We start from the raw sequence: 22288 nt of genomic DNA, 5'->3' as shown, positions 1-22288 counted from the left end.
ACTCACACAGCGAAAGGCACCAGCCAGTTCCCCCCAGCTCCCCGACCTTGCCCCCCTGAGCTGCACTGTCCTGCCCTGGGCAGAGCCTGACCAGTGGAAGTTTATTACCCAGTCCGCCCCGCCCTCAGTGTGGAGAGCACACGCAGCAGCTCTGGTCCGAGCTAAGGTTTCCCCAAGCACTTCAAGCAAAACCCATTGTTTGAGGTAAAATATAAACCAGGTTTATTAACTACAGAAAGATGGATTTTAAGTGATTATAAGTGGTAGACATAAAAGGACAGATGGTTACCAATGAAAATAAAAATAAGCACACAACCTAAATCTTAAACTTATCATACTTGGTAGTATTTAGATCAGGGGTTCTCAAACTGGGGATTGGGACCCCTCAGGGGTTCTCAAGGTTATTACATGGGGGGTTGTGAGCTGTCAGCCTCCACCCCGCTTTGCATCCAGCATTTATAATGGTGTTAAATATATTTTAAAGTGATTTTAATTTATAAGGGGGGGGTCACACTCAGAGGCTTGCTATGTGAAAGGGGTCACCAGTACAAAAGTTTCAGAACCACTGATTTAGATAAAGCAATTTGTTCGCCCCACTGGATGTTACAGTTCATAATTAAAGCTACGATTTAGGCATGGTGTCAGAGTAACAGCCGTGTTAGCCTGTATTCACAAAAAGAAAAGGAGTATTTGTGGCACCTTAGAGACTAACCAATTTATTTGAGCATGAGCTTTCGTGAGCTACAGCTCACTTATTTGAGCATGAGCTTTTGTGAGCTACAGGCATGGGTATTTTTAGTAGAAGTCACTGACAAAGGTCATGGGCAATATCCAAAAAGTCATGGCCAGTGACTTGTCATGACTTTTACTAAAAATACCCCTATGTAAATCTTAGGTGCTGGGGGTGGGTGGGGTGTAGGGATGCTCCAATCGATGCTGCTGCTGGGAGGGGGTGCTCCAGCGGTTGCTGCTGCTCCTGGGGGTGGGTGGGCATCCTGTGGCCAGTTAGCTCAGCTGGATAGAGCATGGTGCTAATAACGCCAAGGTTGCAGGTTTGAGCCCCATACGGGCTGTAGTTGCTTTGGGGAGAGGGATAGCTCAACGGTTTGAACATTGGCCTGCTAAACCCAGGGTTGTGAGTTCAATCCTTGAGGGGGCCATTTAGGGATCTGGGGCAAAAATTGGGTTTTGGCCCTGCTTTGAGCAGGGGGTTGGACTCAATGACCTCATGAGGTCCCTTCCAACCCTGATAGTCTATGACCACCGCTGCTGTTCCTTCGGGCAGGGGTGGCCTGGGGCGCCACTGCTGCTTGGGGCAGCGCCTGGGACCAGTGGCTTGGGGCTGCCGAAGTAGCAGCTAGTGCAGCTGGCCCCAGGACCGCCCCAGCTGCTTGGGCCACACTGGGCTCAGCCGCATCAGCCACTGCAGCTGTGGAAGTCACGGAGATCCTGGAAAGTCACGGAATCCATGACCTCTGTGAAAGACTTGCAGCCTTATTCACAATACATAGGTTTCTCCCTTAAACCTGGGACCAGTCTCCTCTGCTGAAGTTCTTTGTCTTCTCAGGTCCTTGTTGCTTGTAAGTGGGGGAGGAGAAAGGCCAAAGCATGATGCCATTGTTCCCTATTTTATATCCTCAGTCCACGTGCCTGGAAGACACTTGCCTAGACGGGTCCTGGTGGGCTTTGCTGAGTCACAGCGTTGAGCGATCCCTTGGTGTGGTGCTTGCACAACTGTTGTTGAATTGTAAATTGCTTGATTACAATCCCCCTACTGATTAAAGGTCGATTAACACCCTCCTGGGCTGGGGTCACCACCCGTATAGTACAAACTCTCAAACTTAGAACATATTTCAGTAACAACCGTATAGCACAATCCCATAACTTCATACTCACTGAGAATATACATTTGTGGACAGAACAAGGGGTTTCAACAGATCATGACCTTTCATATGAGATCATACATGCCATGCTTTGTATGAAATATCACAACTATATATGAATGATGAATATGGGGGTTACAGGGTGCTGTTTTGAGGTACAGTGTGCCACAGGCGGAGATGGGGAACAGGGGATGAAAGGAGGCACTGGAGGGCCCAGCAAAGGGGAGCAAAGGGGGAGAAGAACCCTGGGAGGAATGGGGAGGGGAACTGAAGGAAAATGTGGGGTCCCCCTCACTCTATCTTCCCCCAGCACAGGCAGCCCCTCTCCCTGGAGCAGCCCCAGCAGCTCTCCGTCCTTGCGGAAGCGCGTACTGCTGACCCCCCGGACCTCCCCGGACCTCCCTGCAGATGCCATGGTGGAAAAGAGCACAGAAAGCACCCCAGAGCGGGGCCCCTTGTCCACCCCCCTCAACTACCCGCTAAGCGCCAGGAGTTTCATCCGCAACAACAAGGTGAGGGGGGCTGGATTCTGGGGGTCTGTGGGTGTCTGGGGGGGTGCCAGGGTATTGGGGACTTTTTGGGTGCCCCTGCTAGCCCAGCCCTGGGCTCCCTTCCCAGGTCTACCAGTGCCCCTCAAATCTGACCCGCAGTCCCTGCTATCCAGCCCTGGGCTCCCCCCAACTCTACCAGTTTCCCTCAATCCCGACCTGCAACCTGTCAAGGTTCCTTCCCCACTCTGAACTCTGGGGTACAGATGTGGGGACCTGCATGAAAGACCCCCTAAGCTTATTCTTACCAGCTTAGGTTAAAAACTTCCTCAAGGTACAAACTTTGCCGTGTCCTTGAACCCTATGCTGCCACCACCAAGCGTGTTAAACAAAGAACAGGGAAAGAGCCCACTTGGAGACGTCTTCCCCCCAGAATATCCGCCCCAAACCCTACACCCCCTTTCCTGGGGAAGGTTTGATAAAAATCCTCACCAATTTGTACAGGTGAACACAGACCCAAACCCTTGGATCTTAAGAACAATGAAAAAGCAATCAGGTTCTTAAAAGAAGAATTTTAATTAAAGAAAAAGTAAAAGAATCACCTCTGTAAAATCAGGATGGTAAATACCTTACAGGGTAATTAGATTCAAAACACAGAGAATCCCTCTAGGCAAAACCTTATGTTACAAAAAGACACAACAACAGGAATATACATTCCATTCAGCACAGCTATTTTTCAAGCCATTAAACAAAAGGAAATCTAACGCATTTCTAGCTAGATTACTTACTAACTTAAGGAGTTCTGACCTGCATTCCTGATCTGTTCCCAGCAAAAGCATCACACAGACAGACAGACCCTTTCGTTTCCCCTCCACTTTGAAAGTATCTTGTCTCCTCATTAGTCATTTTGGTCAGGTTCTTAGCTTCTTAACCCTTTACAGGTGAAAGGGTTTTGCCTCTGGCCAGGAGGGATTTTATAGTTCTGTATACAGAAAGGTGGTTACCCTGCTAGCCGTGTGCTGGGCTCCCCTTCCCCAGCTCTGTCAGTGCTCCTAAATCCCGACCTGCAGCCCCTGCTAGCCCAGCCCTGGGCTCCCCACCCCCAGCTCTGCAGGGTATTGAGGATTGTTTGGGGGACTCCCTGGATTCAGGGCTGTTGGGATCCCTGTGAAGAGGCTCTGCATTGCAGTACTGAGAGCTCTGTGGGGGTCCTGGGCATTCTGGGGAGTTATTCCCTGGGGGGCCAGCATCTGGGGCATGTTTGGGGGCCATTCCTGGGGGCCAGCCTCTGGGGAGTTCTGGGAGGTATCCCCTGGGGCATCATGCTCAGGGGAGGGCTCTCGGGGGGGGGCAAGTACTCAGGGGCTTGTGGGAGTATCCCTGGGGGAGCAGGCTTTGGGATGCGTCTGGGGGTCCTGGGAGAGCAGGGCTTTGGGGGTACCGCAGGGAACTGGGGGGGTCTTGGTGGGAGCAGGATTTGGGGGTGTATCCCTGTGGGGAGCAGACTTTGGGGTTGTACCCCTGGGGGAGCAGGCTTTGGGGGTGTACCCCTGGGGGACTCCTGTTCTAACCCATCTCTCTCTTTCCCTTGCAGAAAGCACAAAGCTGGTACAGCGTGAGTCCCCCTGCCTCTGCCTGCAGCCCCAGCACCCCACACATTGCCCAGCTCCCAGGGTTCAGCCCGCACCCCCCACCCCGGTCTCCCCAATCTCTGCCTCTGGCAGCTGTGGGAGCGGGTGGCATGAGGGTCTCTGTGGACCTCCCCATCTGAGCACAGCCCAGAACTGGGCGCATCCCTGGGGTAGGGCAGACAGGCCCTACAACACCCTTCAGCCCTGCCATCGCTGCGCACCTCACCCCCTCTCTGGGCTTTGTCTTGCCCCCATTTGCTGGGGCTGAGCCTGGCCCCCCCTGCTCCCTTCAGAGACCTTCCTCCCACCACGCTCAGCTACAGCCCTACTGGAGATGGGGGGGCAGTGAGGAGGAGGAGTAAGAAGGGGGGTGGGAAGGGGCTTGGTTCATGTTCCCCTCTCCCCCCATGGTTTCTGATGTGGAGTTGGGTGTGGAGGGGCAGGGGGAGGAGCATGGCTGGAGCGGGAGGGGCAGGAGGTACTCTGAGCTCTCTCCTTTCCCTGCTAGCTCTGCTTCAGCCCCAGCCAGGGCCCAAGCCCGCTGTGGGTGGGGGAGCCACAGCCTGACCCTTCCCCCGCTTTGTTTCCTGTAAGTGACGGGGGAGGGGGAGCAGCCAATGGCTGGGCAGGGGGGGCCAACTTGGGCAGAACTTTCCTAGCCCCTCAATGCCGCCCTTCCCGGATCCCCCCACTCCCAGAGTCCCCCCTGCGCCTGGCCTAGGGACCCCCTGGGACCCTCCCCGGTGCTCCTGCATGTTCCAAAACCGTAGCTGAGGGCGGGGCCATGGAGGGGGCAGGGCATGGCCCTCTGCACCCCTGATGGGCCTGATCCCCCCACAGATGCTGAGCCCCACGTACAAACAGCGCAATGAGGATTTCCGCAGGATCTTCAAGGGGCTGCCGGAGAGCGAGCGGCTGCTTGTGGGTGAGGAGGGGCCATGGGGGAGGGGCACCAGGGTGGGGCTGGCATGGGGGGGTAGGGCCAGGGGAGGGGTGCGGGACATGGGAGGGGCAGCAGGGGCCAGCAGGGCGGGGATGCGGGAACAAAACAGTAGGCTGAGCAGGGAGGGGGGCCGTGGAACGAGGCCCCCGCATCTTCTCACTCGTCCCTCAGCTGTTTTCACAACTATTCCCCACCCTCCTCCAGTCCCTGGTCACTCAGGGGGACTCCCCCTGTGTGTCTGGGGGGGCTGTGCTGGCACTTGGCCCTGTGGTTCCTGCTGTACCCACTCCGCACCACCTATTGCCCCCCCTTTCCATAGGCCCCCCACACTGGCAGCTCCCTTCCCCCCATAGACCTGACCTGCTCCCTGCGCTGTCAAATGGGAGTGTCTCTCTCCTCTCCCCCCAGCTCAGCCAATGCCCCTCACTCCCGACCCGCAGCCCCTGCTAGCCCAGCCCTGGGCTTCCCCCTAGCTCAGCCGGTGCCCCTCACTCCCGCCCCACAGTCCCCCGCCCCCTCCCCCCCCGCGGCTGGCTCTGACATCTCCCCTCTCCCCAGATTACTCCTGTGCGCTGCAGCGTGACATCCTGCTCCAGGGGCGGCTCTACCTGTCTGAGAACTGGCTCTGCTTCTACAGCAACATCTTCCGCTGGGAGACAGCAGTGAGTGACCCCCCTTGGGCGCCCTGTGGCCCTGCTCCCGCCCTGCACCTCCCCCACTGTCCTGGTCTCTGCTCCTGCCCCCCTGTGCGCCCGTGGCCCCACCCTATCCCCCCAGGTGCCCCCGACCCTGCACCTCCCCTCGCTGCCCTGGGCCACTGCCCCTCCCCCCCGGTGCCCCTGAACTCTGCCTTGCCTCTAATGCCCTGGACTGCCTCCAGCTTCCCATCCCCCAGGGGACTCCAAGCCCGTACCTCCCACCACTGCTCTGGGCCCTGCCATCTTCCCTTGCCCTCCCCAGCTACGCCATGGCCCTGCTTCGCCCCCCACCAGGCACCTCTGAATCCTGTACCAACCCCCACTGTCCTGGGGCAGCCAGCTTCCCCTGGCCCCCGCAGCATCCCCAAATCCTGCACCTTCCCTGCTGCCCTGGGCCGCTGCCCCTCTCCCCCCAGTGCCCTGAGCTCTACCCTGCCCCATCTGCCCTGAGCTGCCTCCAGCTTCCCATCCCCTCAGGGGACCCCAAGCCCTGCCATGTCCCTGCTGCCCTGGGCCACCTCCAGCTTCCCCTGCCCCTCCACCTAGGGGCCCAGAACCCTGCCCCTTCTTGTCACAGGTGCACAGTCTGGGTGCTCTGGACAGCTCTGAGTGAAGTTCAGCAGGGCCCTCAAGTAGTGTGACACCCTCAGGCCACCAGGGTCAGTTTCTTCAGCTTCAGCGCCTGCTGGGTCTGACCTCAGGGTGTTCAGCTCCTGTTCACCCCATGAGCTCCCTGCAGGGAGTCTGCCCGACTAGGACACCTGGGGAAGCCTCATGCCCCAAGGGGCCCTGCACCCAGCTCCGCACTCAGCAGGGACTCAGCCTGACACAGTGTGTGACACAGAAAGTTTAATAGCCACCTGAACACAGCATAGGACAGATCTTATTAGCACAGAGTGCAGCAGAGTCCATCTGGGGGAGACGCAGAGCCTGGGCTCTCTCCCAAGTCCCAAAACCAGGAGACTCCCCAGTTTCAAGCAGCCCAGCCTCAGTCACGCCCAGCTGCCCTCCTCCATCCTTTGTCTCTTTCCTGGGTAAACTGGCCACCTGGCCTCCACCTCTCGCTTTTCTTCAACTTCTTGTAGCTGGCTCTTGCAGAGGATGGGCCCCGGCCATCAGTTGCCAGTATACAGAGTGTCGGCCATTTTCTGTGCCCAGGCAGCCAGATGGCAGTCACGCCTGCCCACTAGGGGGCTCTGCAAAGATCACACACTTTTGTCCCACCACCTAGAAACTTGTGCCACACGTAGGGGAAATGAGGCACGCATAGTATTCATACAAACCATGAAGATCATTCCCACTTTGTCACATCTCTACCCCCTTTGAGACCAAATGAGCGGGGTCACTTCAGCCAGTGACCTGGGGAAGTTTGAATCCACCGTTCCCATAGATGCCCCAGCACCTCTCCCATTCCTTGGTGTGAGTTACACCAGTCCCTTCCAGTTCCACGCCCTCCCTTAGGTATGGTCTGCTTGATGACACTCGCAGGCCACATGTGGGGAGGTTTTATGGGGCTCGTGCCCTTTTGCCACCCCAAAGCCTTTGGGATTCAAACTGGAATCGGGATGTCTCCTGGCCCTCCGTCTGGAATGCTGGGATTCGGGCTCTCAGGGTTAATTGCTCCCATCTTTGCCTTGACCCCACCTCTGACCCCCATCTGACCAGCCCTTCCAGTTGCTTCCCCCTTCCCTGGGGCCTCTCACACCTCTGAACAAGGCAACCTGGGTTGGCAGCTGTCCTGCTCTGGCTGTGGTTCCCCGTGCTCAGCTTCTCCCCGCTGTCCCAGTGAGGGCAGGCAGCAAGCCCGCTGCTTTGCTCACAGCATTGCTACGGGGAGTTATCTCTCCCCTGCAGTGGGCTGCTGGACCAATCCTCTGTCCCATCCCACTCAGCTCCAGGGCTCTAGTTACAGACAGGCAGGTATCCTGAGCTTAGCAGCTCCTCCCCTCCGCCAGCCGGGTCATCTGCATTTTCACTGACTGCTTCAGTCTCAGCCACTTGGTTCCCTGGATTCAAATTCCGCTCTTTGGCCCTTACAGGAGAAGGGCCTGGATCCTGTCTCAGAGACACAGTCATTCCCCAGGAGTATGTCAGAGCTGATGTCCTGGAAAACCCTAACTACTAGCCACCCCAGTCCCTCCTGTGGCTGCCCCAGGGTCTGAGCCGTGGCAGGGTGAATGGCTTCATCCCTGGGACCTTCACCCTGGTCACGCAGCCCCTCAGCATCGGGGGGGCTGCACCCCCAGGGCCTGATAACCGTTCTCTCTGTCCCAGAGTCTCACCACACCAGGAATGTCTCCCCATTGACCACCACCTTCTGCTGCACTGGGGATCAGAGGGGCCTGAGCCCAGTAGAATCCAAGCAGATATACATGCTGGGGTCTGTCAGAGAGACAGCCCGCTCTCTGAGCCTGCCTTACAGGCTGTCTTCCCTTCACCAAGTTAACCCTTTGAGGGGTCTTGTGACCCATGCTTCCTTGACCTTTGGGCACTGCGTAGCCTTATGGCCATCCTGCCTGCCGTAATTAAATCTCAGGTCCCTGAGGCCCCCGGAGGAGGTTCACCTCCTCAGCCTCTCCCACAACACCAGGTTCACACTGGGGATGCCTCCATGGGCTCCCCTTCCTCGGACTTGTCCCTGGGCTAGTCCCCTAGTGGTCCCTTCCCATACTCAGACCTGCTGTCCACAAACTCATCGGCCAACCTGCCTGCCCTCCACAGGTCTTGGGGCTTCCTGTCCACTAACCAACTGTAAGATCCAGAGAGCAGATCTACAGCTGCTCCAGCCCCACCAGATCCTATACGTTCTCCATGCTGGTGACCCTGGGACTTTTCCCCATTTGCAGAGAGATTTTCCCAGCAGGGTGGTGATTTCCATGGAGGTCACCCCCAGGGTCTCTCGTACCTCCTGGAGCCTTTTCCCGTCCACCTCAGGGCTCAGCCAAACTTAAGCAGTGGAGCTTTCTTGACCAGTTCCTGGTCTCCTGTTTCCACCCCATCCACTGGCTTGAACGCCTCTATGGCCTTGGGACCCAGTAAGGGAGTTAGATACTGGTGCCTTTCTGCAGGGTCAAGCTAGTTCACATTACAAGCCTTCTCGGAGGCAGTGAGATCAGCATCCATAGCCCCCCTCCTTAAACTGGGGCAGCAAGTTAGTATCTAGGTTCCCTAAGGAATTAGCATCCCTGGGTCTATCCCCACTCACCACTGGCGGGTCCCTCTGCCTCAGTTCCAATTCCATCCATTTCAGATCCACCAACGGGGGACCCTGTCATGAAGACCTCTTGCTGGACAGGGGAAGTGGGTCTTAGGACCACCCTGCCGCTGCTCCGGCTGCTCCCAGTCCCTCTTGTAGCCCAGTTTGTGTCAGGAACTGGCTCCTTAGATCTATCATCCTCCTCCAGCTGCGCAATCAGCTGCGCCTTGGTGAACTTTCCAATGCGTAGCACTCTCCCTCTGCACAGCTCGACAGTGCCCGTCTTATGGAGGTGGTTCTCTATCATTTTCATAGAATCATAGAATCATAGATTATCAGGGTTGGAAGGGACCCCAGAAGGTCATCTAGTCCAACCCCCTGCTCGAAGCAGGACCAATTCCCAGTTAAATCATCCCAGCCAGGGCTTTGTCAAGCCTGACCTTAAATACCTCTAAGGAAGGAGATTCTACCACCTCCCTAGGTAACGCATTCCAGTGTTTCACCACCCTCTTAGTGAAAAAGTTTTTTCTAATATCCAATCTAAACCTCCCCCACTGCAACTTGAGACCATTACTCCTCATTCTGTCATCTGCTACCATTGAGAACAGTCTAGAGCCATCCTCTTTGGAACCCCCTTTCAGGTAGTTGAAAGCAGCTATCAAATCCCCCCTCATTCTTCTCTTCTGCAGGCTAAACAATCCCAGCTCCCTCAGCCTCTCCTCATAACTCATGTGTTCCAGTCCCCTAATCATTTTTGTTGCCCTTCGCTGGACTCTCTCCAATTTATCCACATCCTTCTTGAAGTATGGGGCCCAAAACTGGACACAGTACTCCAGATGAGGCCTCACCAATGTCAAATAGCGGGGAACGATCACGTCCCTCGATCTGCTCGCTATGCTCCCAATTATACATCCCAAAATGCCATTGGCCTTCTTGGCAACAAGGGCACACTGCTGACTCATATCCAGCTTCTCGTCCACTGTCACCCCTAGGTCCTTTTCCGCAGAACTACTGCCTAGCCATTCGGTCTCTAGTCTGTAGCTGTGCATTGGGTTCTTCCGTCCTAAGTGCAGGACCCTGCACTTATCCTTATTGAACCTCATCAGATTTCTTTTGGCCCAATCCTCCAATTTGTCTAGGTCCTTCTGTATCCTATCCCTCCCCTCCAGCGTATCTACCACTCCTCCCAGTTTAGTATCATCCGCAAATTTGCTGAGAGTGCAATCCACACCATCCTCCAGATCATTTATGAAGATATTGAACAAAACCGGCCCCAGGACCGACCCTTGGGGCACTCCACTTGATACTGGCTGCCAACTAGACATGGAGCCATTGATCACTACCCGTTGAGCCCGACAATCTAGCCAGCTTTCTACCCACCTTATAGTGCATTCATCCAGCCCATACTTCCTTAACTTGCTGACAAGAATACTGTGGGAGACCGTGTCAAAAGCTTTGCTAAAGTCAAGAAACAATACATCCACTGCTTTCCCTTCATCCACAGAACCAGTAATCTCATCATAGAAGGCGATTAGATTAGTCAGGCATGACCTTCCCTTGGTGAATCCATGCTGGCTGTTCCTGATCACTTTCCTCTCATGCAAGTGCTTCAGGATTGATTCTTTGAGGACCTGCTCCATGATTTTTCCAGGGACTGAGGTGAGGCTGACTGGCCTGTAGTTCCCAGGATCCTCCTTCTTCCCTTTTTTAAAGATTGGCACTACATTAGCCTTTTTCCAGTCATCCGGGACTTCCCCGGTTCGCCACGAGTTTTCAAAGATAATGGCCAATGGCTCTGCAATCACAGCCGCCAATTCCTTCAGCACTCTCGGATGCAACTCGTCCGGCCCCATGGACTTGTGCACGTCCAGCTTTTCTAAATAGTCCCTAACCACCTCTATCTCCACAGAGGGCTGGCCATCTCTTCCCCATTTTGTGATGCCCAGCGCAGCAGTCTGGGAGCTGACCTTGTTAGTGAAAACAGAGGCAAAAAAAGCATTGAGTACATTAGCTTTTTCCACATCCTCTGTCACTAGGTTGCCTCCCTCATTCAGTAAGGGGCCCACACATTCCTTGGCTTTCTTCTTGTTGCCAACATACCTGAAGAAACCCTTCTTGTTACTCTTGACATCTCTGGCTAGCTGCAGCTCCAGGTGCGATTTGGCCCTCCTGATAACATTCCTACATGCCCGAGCAATATTTTTATACTCTTCCCTGGTCATAAGTCCAACCTTCCACTTCTTGTAAGCTTCTTTTTTATGTTTAAGATCCACTAGGATTTCACCATTAAGCCAAGCTGGTCGCCTGCCATATTTACTATTCTTTCGACTCATTGGGATGGTTTGTCCCTGTAACCTCAACAGGGATTCCTTGAAATACAGCCAGCTCTCCTGGACTCCTTTCCCCTTCAAGTTAGTCCCCCAGGGGATCCTGGCCATCCGTTCCCTGAGGGAGTCGAAGTCTGCTTTCCTGAAGTCCAGGGTCCGTATCCTGCTGCTTACCTTTCTTCCCTGCATCAGGATCCTGAACTCAACCAACTCATGGTCACTGCCTCCCAGATTCCCATCCACTTTTGCTTCCCCCACTAATTCTACCCGGTTTGTGAGCAGCAGGTCAAGAAAAGCGCCCCCCCTAGTTGGCTCCTCTAGCACTTGCACCAGGAAATTGTCCCCTACGCTTTCCAAAAACTTCCTGGATTGTCTATGCACCGCTGTATTGCTCTCCCAGCAGATATCAGGAAAATTAAAGTCACCCATGAGAATCAGGGCATGCGATCTAGTAGCTTCCGTGAGCTGCCGGAAGAAAGCCTCATCTACCTCATCCCCCTGGTCCGGTGGTCTATAGCAGACTCCCACCACTACATCACTCTTGTTGCACACACTTCTAAACTTAATCCAGAGACACTCAGGTTTTTCTGCAGTTTCGTACCGGAGCTCTGAGCAGTCATACTGCTCCCTTACATACAGTGCTACTCCCCCACCTTTTCTGCCCTGCCTGTCCTTCCTGAACAGTTTATAACCATCCATGACAGTACTCCAGTCATGCGAGTTATCCCACCAAGTCTCTGTTATTCCGATCACGTCATAGTTCCTTGACATCACCAGGACCTCTAGTTCTCCCTGCTTGTTTCCAAGGCTTTGTGCATTTGTATATAAGCACTTGAGATAACCTGTTGATCGCCCCTCATTCCCAGTATGAGGCAGGAGCCCTCCCCTCACAGACATTCCTGCCTGTGCTTCCTCCCGGTATCCCGCTTTCCCACTTACCTCAGGGCTTTGGTCTCCTTCCCCCGGTGAACCTAGTTTAAAGCTCTCCTCACTAGGTTAGCCAGCCTGCTGGCAAAGATGCTCTTCCCTCTCTTCGTAAGATGGAGCCCGTCTCTGCCCAGCACTCCTCCTTCATGGAACACCATCCCATGGTCAAAGAAACCAAAGCCTTCTCTCCGACACCACCTGCGTAGCCATTCGTTGACTTCCACGATTCGACGGTCCCTACCTAGGCCCTTTCCTTCCACGGGGAGGATGGACGAGAACACCACCTGCGCCTCCAACTCCTTTATCCTTCTTCCTAGAGCCACATAATCCGCAGTGATCCGCTCAAGGTCATTCTTGGCAGTATCATTGGTGCCCATGTGGAGAAGCAGGAAGGGGTAGCGATCCGAGGGCTTGATGAGTCTCGGCAGTCTCTCCGTCACGTCGCGAATCTTAGCCCCTGGCAAGCAGCAGACTTCTCGGTTTTCCCGGTCAGGGCGGCAGATAGATGACTCAGTCCCCCGGAGGAGAGAGTCCCCGACCACCACCACCCGCCTTCTCCTCTTGGGAGTGGTGATCGTGGAACGCCCAACCTCAGGACATAGCATCTCATGCCTTCCAACCAGCGGAGTCTCCTTCTGCTTTCTCGCCCCAGACATATCATCTGGTCCACTCTCCGCAACGATACCTGTGGAGAGAACATGAAAGCGGTTAGTTACCTGTGTCTGTGTTACTGGAACCCGGACATTCCGCTTACCTCTTCTGGAGGTCACATGTTGCCAAGCTTCTTCACTGGCCTCTTGGCTCCTGTGTGCAACCTGCTCTATATCTGTAGAGCTTTGTGCCCCTAGAAGCCTATCTTGAGTTTTGTCCAGAAAATCCTCAGTTTCTCGTATGCAACGCTCTTCCCTCTAATTCCCTGTGTTTTTCTGCACCCAGCCACTTACTGCAGGATGCTCCCAGTGCCTTCAGAAGCCAACCGTCCACGGGGTGCAGCATATCCCACCTCACCCACCATCTGCCACGGGAGCAGGCTCAGTGCTCTGAAACCGCTCTGAGTGAAGTTTAGACAGGACCTTCTTGTAGTGTGACACTCACCAGGGCCAGTCTCCTCGGCTTCAGCACCTCCTGGGTCTGACCTCAGAGCGCTCAGCACCCCTGTTCCATGCTGTGAGCTCCCCGCAGGGAGTCCACCTGACTAGGACACCTGGGGAAGCCTCAGATGCCCCAAAGGGCCCTGCACCCCAACTCCGCACTCAGCCGTGACTCTCAGCCAGAGAGCAGGAAGTTACAGCAAAGTCCATCTTGGGGGGATCCAGAGCCCTGGGCTCTCCCCCCAAGTCCCCAAACCAAGAGACTGACCGGCTTCCCTCAGCCCAGCCTCAGTCATGCCCAGCTGCCGTTTTCTGTGCTTTGTCTCTTTCCCCAGCAAACTAGTCACCTGGCCTCCACCTGTCTAACTCCTTCGCTGGCTCCATGCAGAGGATAGGCCCCAGCCTTAGTTGCCAGGATACGGAATGTCTGACCATTGTCTGGGCCAAGGCAGCCAGTTGGCAGTTGCACCCACCCCCTAGGGGCCTCTGCAACTATCACCACCTAGGTACTTATGTGACACATAAGGGAAACTGAGGCACACACACAGTATTCATACAAAACATTAAGAAAATTCCCACTTGGTCACTTCCCTGCTACCCTGGGCTGCCTCCAACTTCCCTTTTACCTGCCCCCCCAACACCAACCCTGTCACTTCTGTCCAGCTTCCCCTCCCCATAGGCACTGCCCTGGGATGCCTCCAGCTTCCCCTCCACCCCCAGGCGCCTCCCTGCCCCTCCCACTGCTGTCTTGGGCCACCTCCAGCTTCCCTTTTATCCCCCCAACCCCACATTACCTGCATCTTCTGCTGTGCTACACCCTGACCGCTGCCCCCTGCAGATCTCTGTCCCACTGCGGGAGGTGAAATGTCTGAAGAAGGAGAAGATGGCCAAACTGATTCCCAACGCCATCCAGGTCTGCACTGCGGCCGACAAGGTGAGACAGGGCTGGGGCTCCCCCCCACCCCAGGGCCCCTCTCCTTGGGGGGCAGCCCCATGCCCTTGTCTGGCCTCCGCAGAGCCCCTCCCCGCAGGACTATGGCATCCCAGGTGCCCCTGCCCGATGCAGGGTAGACGCAGAGACAGCCGGGTGGGTCCCCTGGGGGCAACCCCACAAGGAGAGGGGACAGGTCCTGCCTGCCACTTTGTGTGGGTGATGGCATCCTCACCTGAGGAGGGGTCAGGTGGGGACCTGATCCTCAAGAGGCGGGGCTGGGGAGTACCAAGGGGCCAAGCCCCATCCCTGCCCCTCACAGAAGTGCTGCCCCAAGGACACTGAGTCTGGCCACTCCCGGGTCACTCTGAGTTGGGACCTGGGGGGAGGGGGCTTTCCTTGCCCCTGGAGGCCACTGTCTGAGCAGCATCAGTGCCCTGCTGGGCCCCCTTCTGGGCAGGAGTGGGACAGGTGTGGGGGAGCCCAGAGCTGGGCTGGCAGAGGCTGCGGGTCAGGAGTGAGAGGCACCAGCAGAGCTGTGGAGTGGGGGAGCCCAGGCTGGGCTAGCAGGGGCTGTGGGTCGGGAGTGAGGGGCACCAGGAGATCCAGGAGTCGGGTCTCACTTCCCCCTCCCCCCAGCATTTCTTCACCTCATTTGGAGCCCGCGATCGCTGCTTCATGCTGATCTTCCGCCTGTGGCAGAACGCGCTGCTGGAGAAGGTACAGACGCTGGGAGGGGGTGGGGGGGTAGTTTGGGGATGAGGAGCTGGGGATGGGATTCTGGGGGGCGCAAACGCTGTCCCTTCCCCCAACACTGCCCCCCCCCTCCAGATGCTGTCCCCTCCCCCGACGTTGTACCTTCCCCCCGACGCTGTCCCCCCCTCCAGATGCTGTCCCTTTCCCCTGACACTGTCCCCTCCGACACTGTCCCCCACTCCAGACGCTGTCCCTTTCCCCCAACGCTGTCCCTTTCCCCCAACGTTTTCTCCCCCTCCAGATGTTGTTCCCCCAGTGCTGTTCCTTCCCCCCCAGAAGCTGTCACCTGCCCCCAGATGCTGTCTGCCCCCAACGCTGTCTATCTCCCCTGCAGACGCTGTCACCTGCCCCCAGATGCTGTCTGCCCCCGACTCTGTTTCTCTCCCACCTCAGATGCTGTCTGTCCCCCGACGCTGTCTCTCTCCCCCACAACGCTGTCCCCCGACGCTGTCTCTCTCCCCCCCAACGCTGTCCCCCCAACTCTGTCTCTTTCCCCCCTGACGCTGTTCCCCCCCGACATTGTCTCTCCCCCACCCCAGACGCTGTCCCCCTGACGCAGTTCCCCACTGCAGACACTGTCTCTCTCTCCCCCAGACACTGTCCCCCCAGGAGCTCTGGCATATCGTCCACCAGGGCTATGGTGCTGAGCTCGGCCTCACCAGCGAGGACGATGACTACGTCTGTCCCGTCCCCACTGACGAGCTCAATGGCCTGGGGTGAGTGTGAGCCTCCCCCACCCCTGACTTGCGTGGGGCCAGCCACAGGCCTCCGACCTCTGCTGCAGGTCCCTCAGGTCTGGCTGCCCCTCCCTGCACCTTCCCCCATCGCCCCATGAGAGAGTCTGGGTCCTCTTGCCCAGGGGGAGCTGGGAGGGCGTTGTCTCCCCAGGAATAGGTTGGCCCCACCCGAGTGTTGGGAGTGCTGGGACCCCTGTAGACTGGGAAGCGTCTGCCCTGCCCCCCCCAGGATGAGCTGGTGCCTGACCTTCCCCCCCCACCCTGGGACAAACTGGCACCCTCCCCCCCCACCCGTGTGTCTGACCCCGAGACTTGCCCTGGTGCGATCCCCGACCCTACGGGACCCAGTGACCTCAACACTTGTGCGACCCCTGGCACCCCAGTGACTGCCCCCCTCCAGGCCAGCCAGGGAGCTCAGTGACATCATCGAGCTGAGAGACCTGGCCTTGCCCTGCACAGCTGACCTCAAGGTGGACCCCAGCCCCAAGCTGGCCAGGACAGCTGCCAGTCAGAGCTTCCACTCACTGGCCAGCAGCAGCGATGGGGCCGCCTCGGTGAGTGGGGGGAAGGGTTGGTGGGGGCGGATTAGGGAGGTGTCAGGACTGGGGTGGTTCGGGGGATGGGGTTGGGGGAGGTGTCAGGTGCCTGGAGTGACTCACAGCTGAGAAAGCCAAACTCAGGACAGAAACCCCAGGCTGGGGGTGTATTCTATCATTTGATTTCACCCAGCACTGAAATGTACCCCTGGCTCAGTCTACCCATTTTACCATGGAGCACAGACGGCCCCTTGGCATTCCAACCCCTCATTACCCCCCAGAGAACCTGCACTTTGTGATGAAAGGTGATTAAATCCACATTCCCCACACATTAGGTTCATCCAGTCCCAAAAGACTCGTCACTTACCTCAGGTCAGATCTCCCCATAGACAGCACAGGTAACCGCTTGCTTTAGTGTCGAAAGCTAGCTAAGAAAATAACCGAGCATTATTCAAAGTCAGAGCAGATAAAACACATTACAGGTGAATGAGACTGTGAGAGTCCAGTTGTTAGCAGAGATTTAATGTCGGCAAATTCTCCATAAGTCTCTTAGAGTCCTTCCACGAATCTTTCCGGGTGTCCTGTTCTCTGACCAATGGCTCAGACTCCCTGGTCAGTTCAGCAGATCAGAGGTACTGGCTCGGGCCAATGAATGGGGTATTTATGGCTCTCCTGTGCACAGAGCCAGCGGACAGGTGTCCTCACAGAAAACCTGTCACAGCATGTGATGGACACTTGAAGCTGTGAAAAGTCCCAGTAACGCTTGCTTTGAAAATCAAATGCTTCAATCTGAGGCTTCAGTCTTGTGAACACCCTATAGCCATGACATGCCCTAGCCAAACGGTTCTCTGGTCAGTGAATTCACCCTCCATGCTAGCTACAGGCCTTTGCATCTACTGACACCTGAGCACAGCTGCATACAGGATGTGCAGGTAATAAAGAGCGACAAGAGGTGAAAAGGATTTTGCAGGTAACAGTTCTTTGGTTACAGCCACCAGGATGTAGGTAAATACAGTTCTTGGTTTCTGTCAACACAAGTGCATGGGCTTGTCTTAGTTAGCCTAGTTAACAGACCTTTGTTACCCACACGCAGTAAATTAACCCCTCAGGTTAATTAATCAGGTCCTGCCCTGAGCTGGCCAGCTGCCAGCGTCATAGGAGGTGTGTGTGTGGGGGTGTTGGGGAGGAGGCAGGCGGGGCTGGGAGACCTTCTGGGGAGTTGGGGAAGGGAAGGGGCAGGGCCGGGGGAGGTTTTGGGCCCAGGTTGGGCCCCCTCACTTTCCCTTCTCCCCAGCTGGCAGATGACCCAGAGGAGAATGTGGACAGCCGGGCGGATGCTGTCTCCAACTGCGCAGCAACACTGGGGCTGGAGCCTCCGAAGGCTGCGGCACTGGGGGGGGCCCCGCTGCCTGCCCTGGGGGACCTGCTGCCCCCTGAGGAGCTCCCCACTGACACCAGCAACTCCTCCTCCTCCTCCTCCACACAGGATGAAGGTAACAGCCCAGCATTGCCCAAACATACCAGCCCTCAGCTTTAACCACTAGGCCCCACCCGTCTCCTAGAGCCAAGGAGAGAACCCAGAAGTCCTGGCTCCCAGTCTCCTGCTCTAACCACTAGGCCCACTTCCTTCCCAGAGCCAGGAATAGAATCCAGGAGTGCTGGCTTCCAGCCTGCCTACTCTGATCCCATTGTCCTCCCAGAACTGGGTTAGGACCCAGGCAGCAACTCACCCCTCTCTCCCCACAGCGGAGGTGGACGCCTTCTCGGACCTGCCCGGGCGGCTGCTGCTGAACTGCGTCTATTGCCTGGGGGCTGAGCGGCTGCAGCAGATGCTCTTCACCGACTCGCTGTTCATGCAGAGTTTCCTGGGCCAGCGCAAGTTCACAGGTGGGGTGGAGCAGGGGCTGAGTCTTCCCTGGGGCTGCGAGCTGGCTGCCCCCTGCCACCCGCCAGATGACGGCTGGGTTGGGTCTGGCTCACTGCCCAGGACACCCATGGGGCGCTGCTGGCCTGAGTCGAGGTGTATGGGGCAGGGGACCCGGTAGCTCCAGGCCAGGCAGCCTGGCGGAGATCCCAAAGCTTAGCGGAGGACACACACCCTGTGCTGGCCAGGCCGAGGGTGTTGGGCATGTGTGTGATGGGCACAGGAAGGCAGCGTGGTGGGGGGGGGTCACCCAACACCTGGGACTCGCTGCCCTCGGAGAGTCTGGGCTTGGTGCTCAAGGGAGCTGCCAACTGCAGCGCGGGGGAGGCCTTGGACTGGGCACCAGGCCCACGCCTGGCACTGCACACAACCCGTGTAGCCTGTGCCGGCTGGAGGACATGGGTCTCCAGCCCTGGCAGCTGCTGCCCATGGCAGCACTAGCCAGGCGTTTGCTCTGGCCGGAGGGGAGCAAACTTGCTGCAGGGCCCAAGAGGGAAGGGGCCATGGCAGAACACTGGGTCAGGTGTTCGTGCTGCTGGACACCCCACTGGGCCACACCAGTTTAATGCCACCAAGGGCAGGGCCCTGCAGCTGGGAGTCGGGGATAAGAGGGACGTGTGGGGGGACATGGGGGAGGCCCCTGAGTGGGGGATCCCCCTGCCCTGAAATACCCCCTGCTCTCCCCAGACGTGACCCTGACCTCATGGAGCGACAAGACCAAATGCCGCCAGCGCCGCGTCCTCTCCTATACCATCCCCCTCAGCAACCCGCTGGGCCCCAAGGCAGCTGCTGTGGTGGAGACACAGGTGAGGGAGGGGGCAGCACAGCCCCAGGAGGGTGTGAAGGAGCAGATACAGGGAAGCTGGATGGGAGGGCTGGACTGCGCGGTGGGGGGCGGCAGGTCAGGGGTGGGGCTGGACTGCATGGTGGGGGGCTGCAGGCGTGGGTGCTGGACTGCGCGGTGGGGGGCGGCAGGTCAGGGGTGGGGCTGGACTGCATGGTGGTGGGAAGCAGGCATGGCAGCTGGACTGCGTGGTGGGGGGCAGCAGGTGCAGGATGGCAACAGGTGTGGGGGAACAAAGCGGGGCTGTCTCTGGCCTGTGATGGGATGAGTAGAGCTGGCCTCCCCCCAGACCCTGTTCCGTGCCAGCCCCGAGAACGGTGCCTATGTGGTGGACTCGGAGGTGATCACTCAGGGCATCCCCTACCAGGATTACTTCTACACTGCTCACCGCTACTGCATCAGCACACTGGCCACAGGCACGGCCCGCCTCAGGTACCGACTAAGCTAAGAGCCCCTCTGCAGTGCGGGTTGGGGGGTTATTCCCCCCCCCATCCAGAGAGTGGTGCTGGGAATTCCTCTGGTGGCTGGCTCTCTTTGTTTCATGGCTGCTCCACACTATGAAAGTCAGACCCTTTGAAATCAGCAGGTCAAGATAACTTGCATCCAAGAGTTTGAAAAGAGCTGGCTTAGGAACTCACTGGCCCATTAAGGTTGATTTTCAATGAGTCTTAGAGCACTGGGGAAGTTCCAGAGGCCTGGTAGAAAACTACTATTGTGCTACTCTTTTAAAAAGGGTAAGGGGGATGGTCTGGGTGATCATAGGCCTGACAGCAATCCTGGGAGAGAGAAAGGAGCAGCTGATATGGACTCAGTTAATAACAAATTAAAGGAGGGGGATGGAATTAATGTCAGTCGCCATGGGTTTATGGAGAATAGATCCTGTCACTAACTTGGTCTCTTTGCCAAGGCTGGTGGCAGGAGGGAACAGTGTTGATGTAACACACTTGGGTCCTCTACAGCCTTTGACGTGGGACTACATGACATTTAAAGTGACAAACCGAGACTGATATGAAATCGGGACGGCTTGGTGAGCTGGCCATGAGCACACAGTGTCTTGTAATATGGTTCCATGTAACTGTCCAGCTAGGCACAAAGAGCGTTGGCCACACACTCAGGCCAGAGGGACTCTGTCCCTCCTCTGTGTGGAGCATGGATGGTGAAAAGATTTCGTGGAGTCCCCCATCCCAGTGGCTCTGTGTCAGTGACCTGGCCCCTGCATTATTTCCTGCTCCCCCAAAGTCTGTGTCTTCTGCTAACGCTACCAGGGACGAATTGATATTTTCTTTCAGGTCACTGTGATAAAGCTGCAAATAGCACAGGCCAAGACCTGATCCGTACAGGACCACCCCAGAGACACCCCCGTCAAGGTCTGGTCCCCCTTTACAGGTTCATTTTGGGCCCTCTCAGTTAGCTGGCTGTGAATGCTTTCAGTGTGGGCCATGCCGATTTCGTATCAGTCTCGGTTTGTCATTCTAAATGTCGTGTGGTCCCAAGTCAAAGGCTGTAGAAGATCTAAGTGTGTTACGTGAACAGTGTTCCCTCCTGCCACCAGCCTTGGCATCTCCCAAAGAGATACCAGCTGAATGCGAGCTTCCCATGCAACACTGGGGCCAGAGGAACTAATGCAGCCCTGGGTGCACAAATGGGAATCTTGAGGAGGAGCAGGGAGATTATTTTCCCTCTGGGTTTGGTCCTGGTGTGATGTAGGTGGGCCCCTGTGTCCAGGTCTGGCGCCCACAGGCCAAGGAGGATGGTGATAAATTGGGGAGGGGTCCAGAAAGAGCCTCGAGAATGAGGAAAGGGTCAGGAACCCTGCCTGAGAGGGAGAGGTTCCCGGAGCTCTAGCTCTTTCACTTAACCCAGAGTAGGATCAGGGGTGAGGCTCCCGTCTGGCTGCGTGGGGTCAGACACCCAGTGCTGGGCTTGTCTCTCTAGCAGATGAAAGTCCAACACAAGCAGCCAGCGGCTGGAAGTTGAAGCTGGACTAAATCAGCCTGGAACTGAACTGTGCCCAGAACTCAGCCCTGGAACAATATCCAAGGCCGTGCAGATTCCCCCTCACTGCCCATCTGTAAAGCCCACATAGGGCTGGTAGGTCCCCAGCCCAGCAGGCAGTCCCATCTCAGCACCCCTTCCAGGGACATCCTGAGCTCTGTCTGCAACAGAACAGGTTCCCCCAGCTCCTGGGGGCTGCCCCAGACTCTCCCACCTCCAGCCGTCAGAAACTGTTTTCTCCCGACACCGCCGCAGGCGCCTGCCCAGTTTGGCCCCACTGGGCCTTGTGCCAAATGGGCCTTTATCCCCCTAGTTCTTCCCTGCCCTGCTCCCACCCCCTGCTGGATTTATGGGGTGCACATGGAGCCTCTCGAGCCTCTCAGCATGCACTGGGGGCTAACCAAGCCCAGCTCTTCCCGCCCCTCTCAGGAGCTAGGCCTGAGTGTGACTGCAGCCACCTGCATTGGCCGGGTGGAGCTGATCTTTCTTGGCCCTGGGGGGCTAGAGTTGGAGCCAGGACCCCGCTGAGGCCCTGCTGCAGCCATGGGGCGGGGGCAGGCGTTCATTTGTGACAGGCCCATGCTAGGGGTAGCTCAGCTCAGATGAGCACAATGGTGCCTTCTGGCCTTGGGATCTGTGACGGAGGGGCCTGCTGCTGGGAATCTCTGGGAAACAGGCCCCCACCGCATCTGCTCTAGAGAGCTGCTTCCCAGCATCCTGGCCTGGCAGCTCCCGTCCCCCACCAGTGCGCCTCAAGGAGTAGGTCACTGACACGGCCCCCTCCCTGCCCCCTGGCTCTGCCTTCTCCAGAGTCTCCTCTGAGATCCGGTACCGGAAACAGCCCTGGAACCTGGTGAGAGCCCTGATTGAAAAGAATACATGGAGCGGCGTGGAGGAGTACTTCCAGCACCTGGGTATGGGGCATCCAGCACCTAGGACGGGGGGCGGGACGGTATGGATGGGGCCTGCGAGGGATGACTGGCACCGGGGTAAGGGGGCAGGTGCAGAAGAGTGCGCCCAGTGCTGGAGTCTGGGAGTGCTCTGGGGCCTCAGAGGTGCCTATGGGGGGGAGGGGGGCCTGGAGGGGCAGGGGACTGTCAGAGGGTATTGGGCAGGGATGGAGATACGGGGAGGCTACTGGGGGAAATGTGGATGGGGCTGCATGGGTGGCTGAGGCGAGGAGGGTGACGTGGGCGGGTGGCGGGCAATATGTGGGGGGCTGGGTGGGTGGGGCCGTGTCACAGGCTCGGTGCTCTTGAACAGCTCTGAATCAAACCCAGGCAGGACCCTGTTCAGTGTGACACCCCCAGACACTCTCAGGGGAGCAAGAAGCCTCCTTGGCTTCAGCGCCTCCTGGGTCTGAGCTCAGAGCGTTCAGCCG

The 22288-nt window shown here is 57.1% G+C and overlaps 1 protein-coding gene across 5 annotated transcripts in view; it reads left to right on the top strand.

The window, feature by feature from the left end:
• Positions 1-22288, top strand: part of GRAMD1A (GRAM domain containing 1A) — a 31992-nt gene that overhangs the window by 4275 nt on the left and 5429 nt on the right. For 2 of the 5 annotated variants that reach the window (XM_084613757.1, XM_084613753.1), the window contains exons 2-14: positions 2194-2395; positions 3966-3986; positions 4843-4927; positions 5504-5607; positions 14023-14118; positions 14755-14835; positions 15466-15587; positions 16009-16162; positions 17439-17637; positions 17891-18031; positions 18756-18874; positions 19202-19344; positions 21718-21821. In XM_084613757.1, the coding sequence (XP_084469883.1) occupies positions 2194-2395; positions 3966-3986; positions 4843-4927; positions 5504-5607; positions 14023-14118; positions 14755-14835; positions 15466-15587; positions 16009-16162; positions 17439-17637; positions 17891-18031; positions 18756-18874; positions 19202-19344; positions 21718-21821 (1571 nt within the window). Of the gene's footprint in view, positions 1-1650; positions 1748-2193; positions 2396-3965; positions 3987-4842; positions 4928-5503; positions 5608-14022; positions 14119-14754; positions 14836-15465; positions 15588-16008; positions 16163-17438; positions 17638-17890; positions 18032-18755; positions 18875-19201; positions 19345-21717; positions 21822-22288 lie in introns of those variants that run through there. The other 3 variants (XM_084613756.1, XM_084613755.1, XM_084613754.1) reach the window with 3 other exon arrangements.

The sequence above is a fragment of the Lepidochelys olivacea genome (assembly GCF_965140295.1).
Source record: "Lepidochelys olivacea isolate rLepOli2 genome assembly, chromosome: 24".
Lineage (NCBI taxonomy): Eukaryota > Metazoa > Chordata > Testudines > Cheloniidae > Lepidochelys > Lepidochelys olivacea.
Note: the sequence above shows the minus strand (reverse complement) of the source record. Positions and strands in the feature narration are given on the sequence as shown.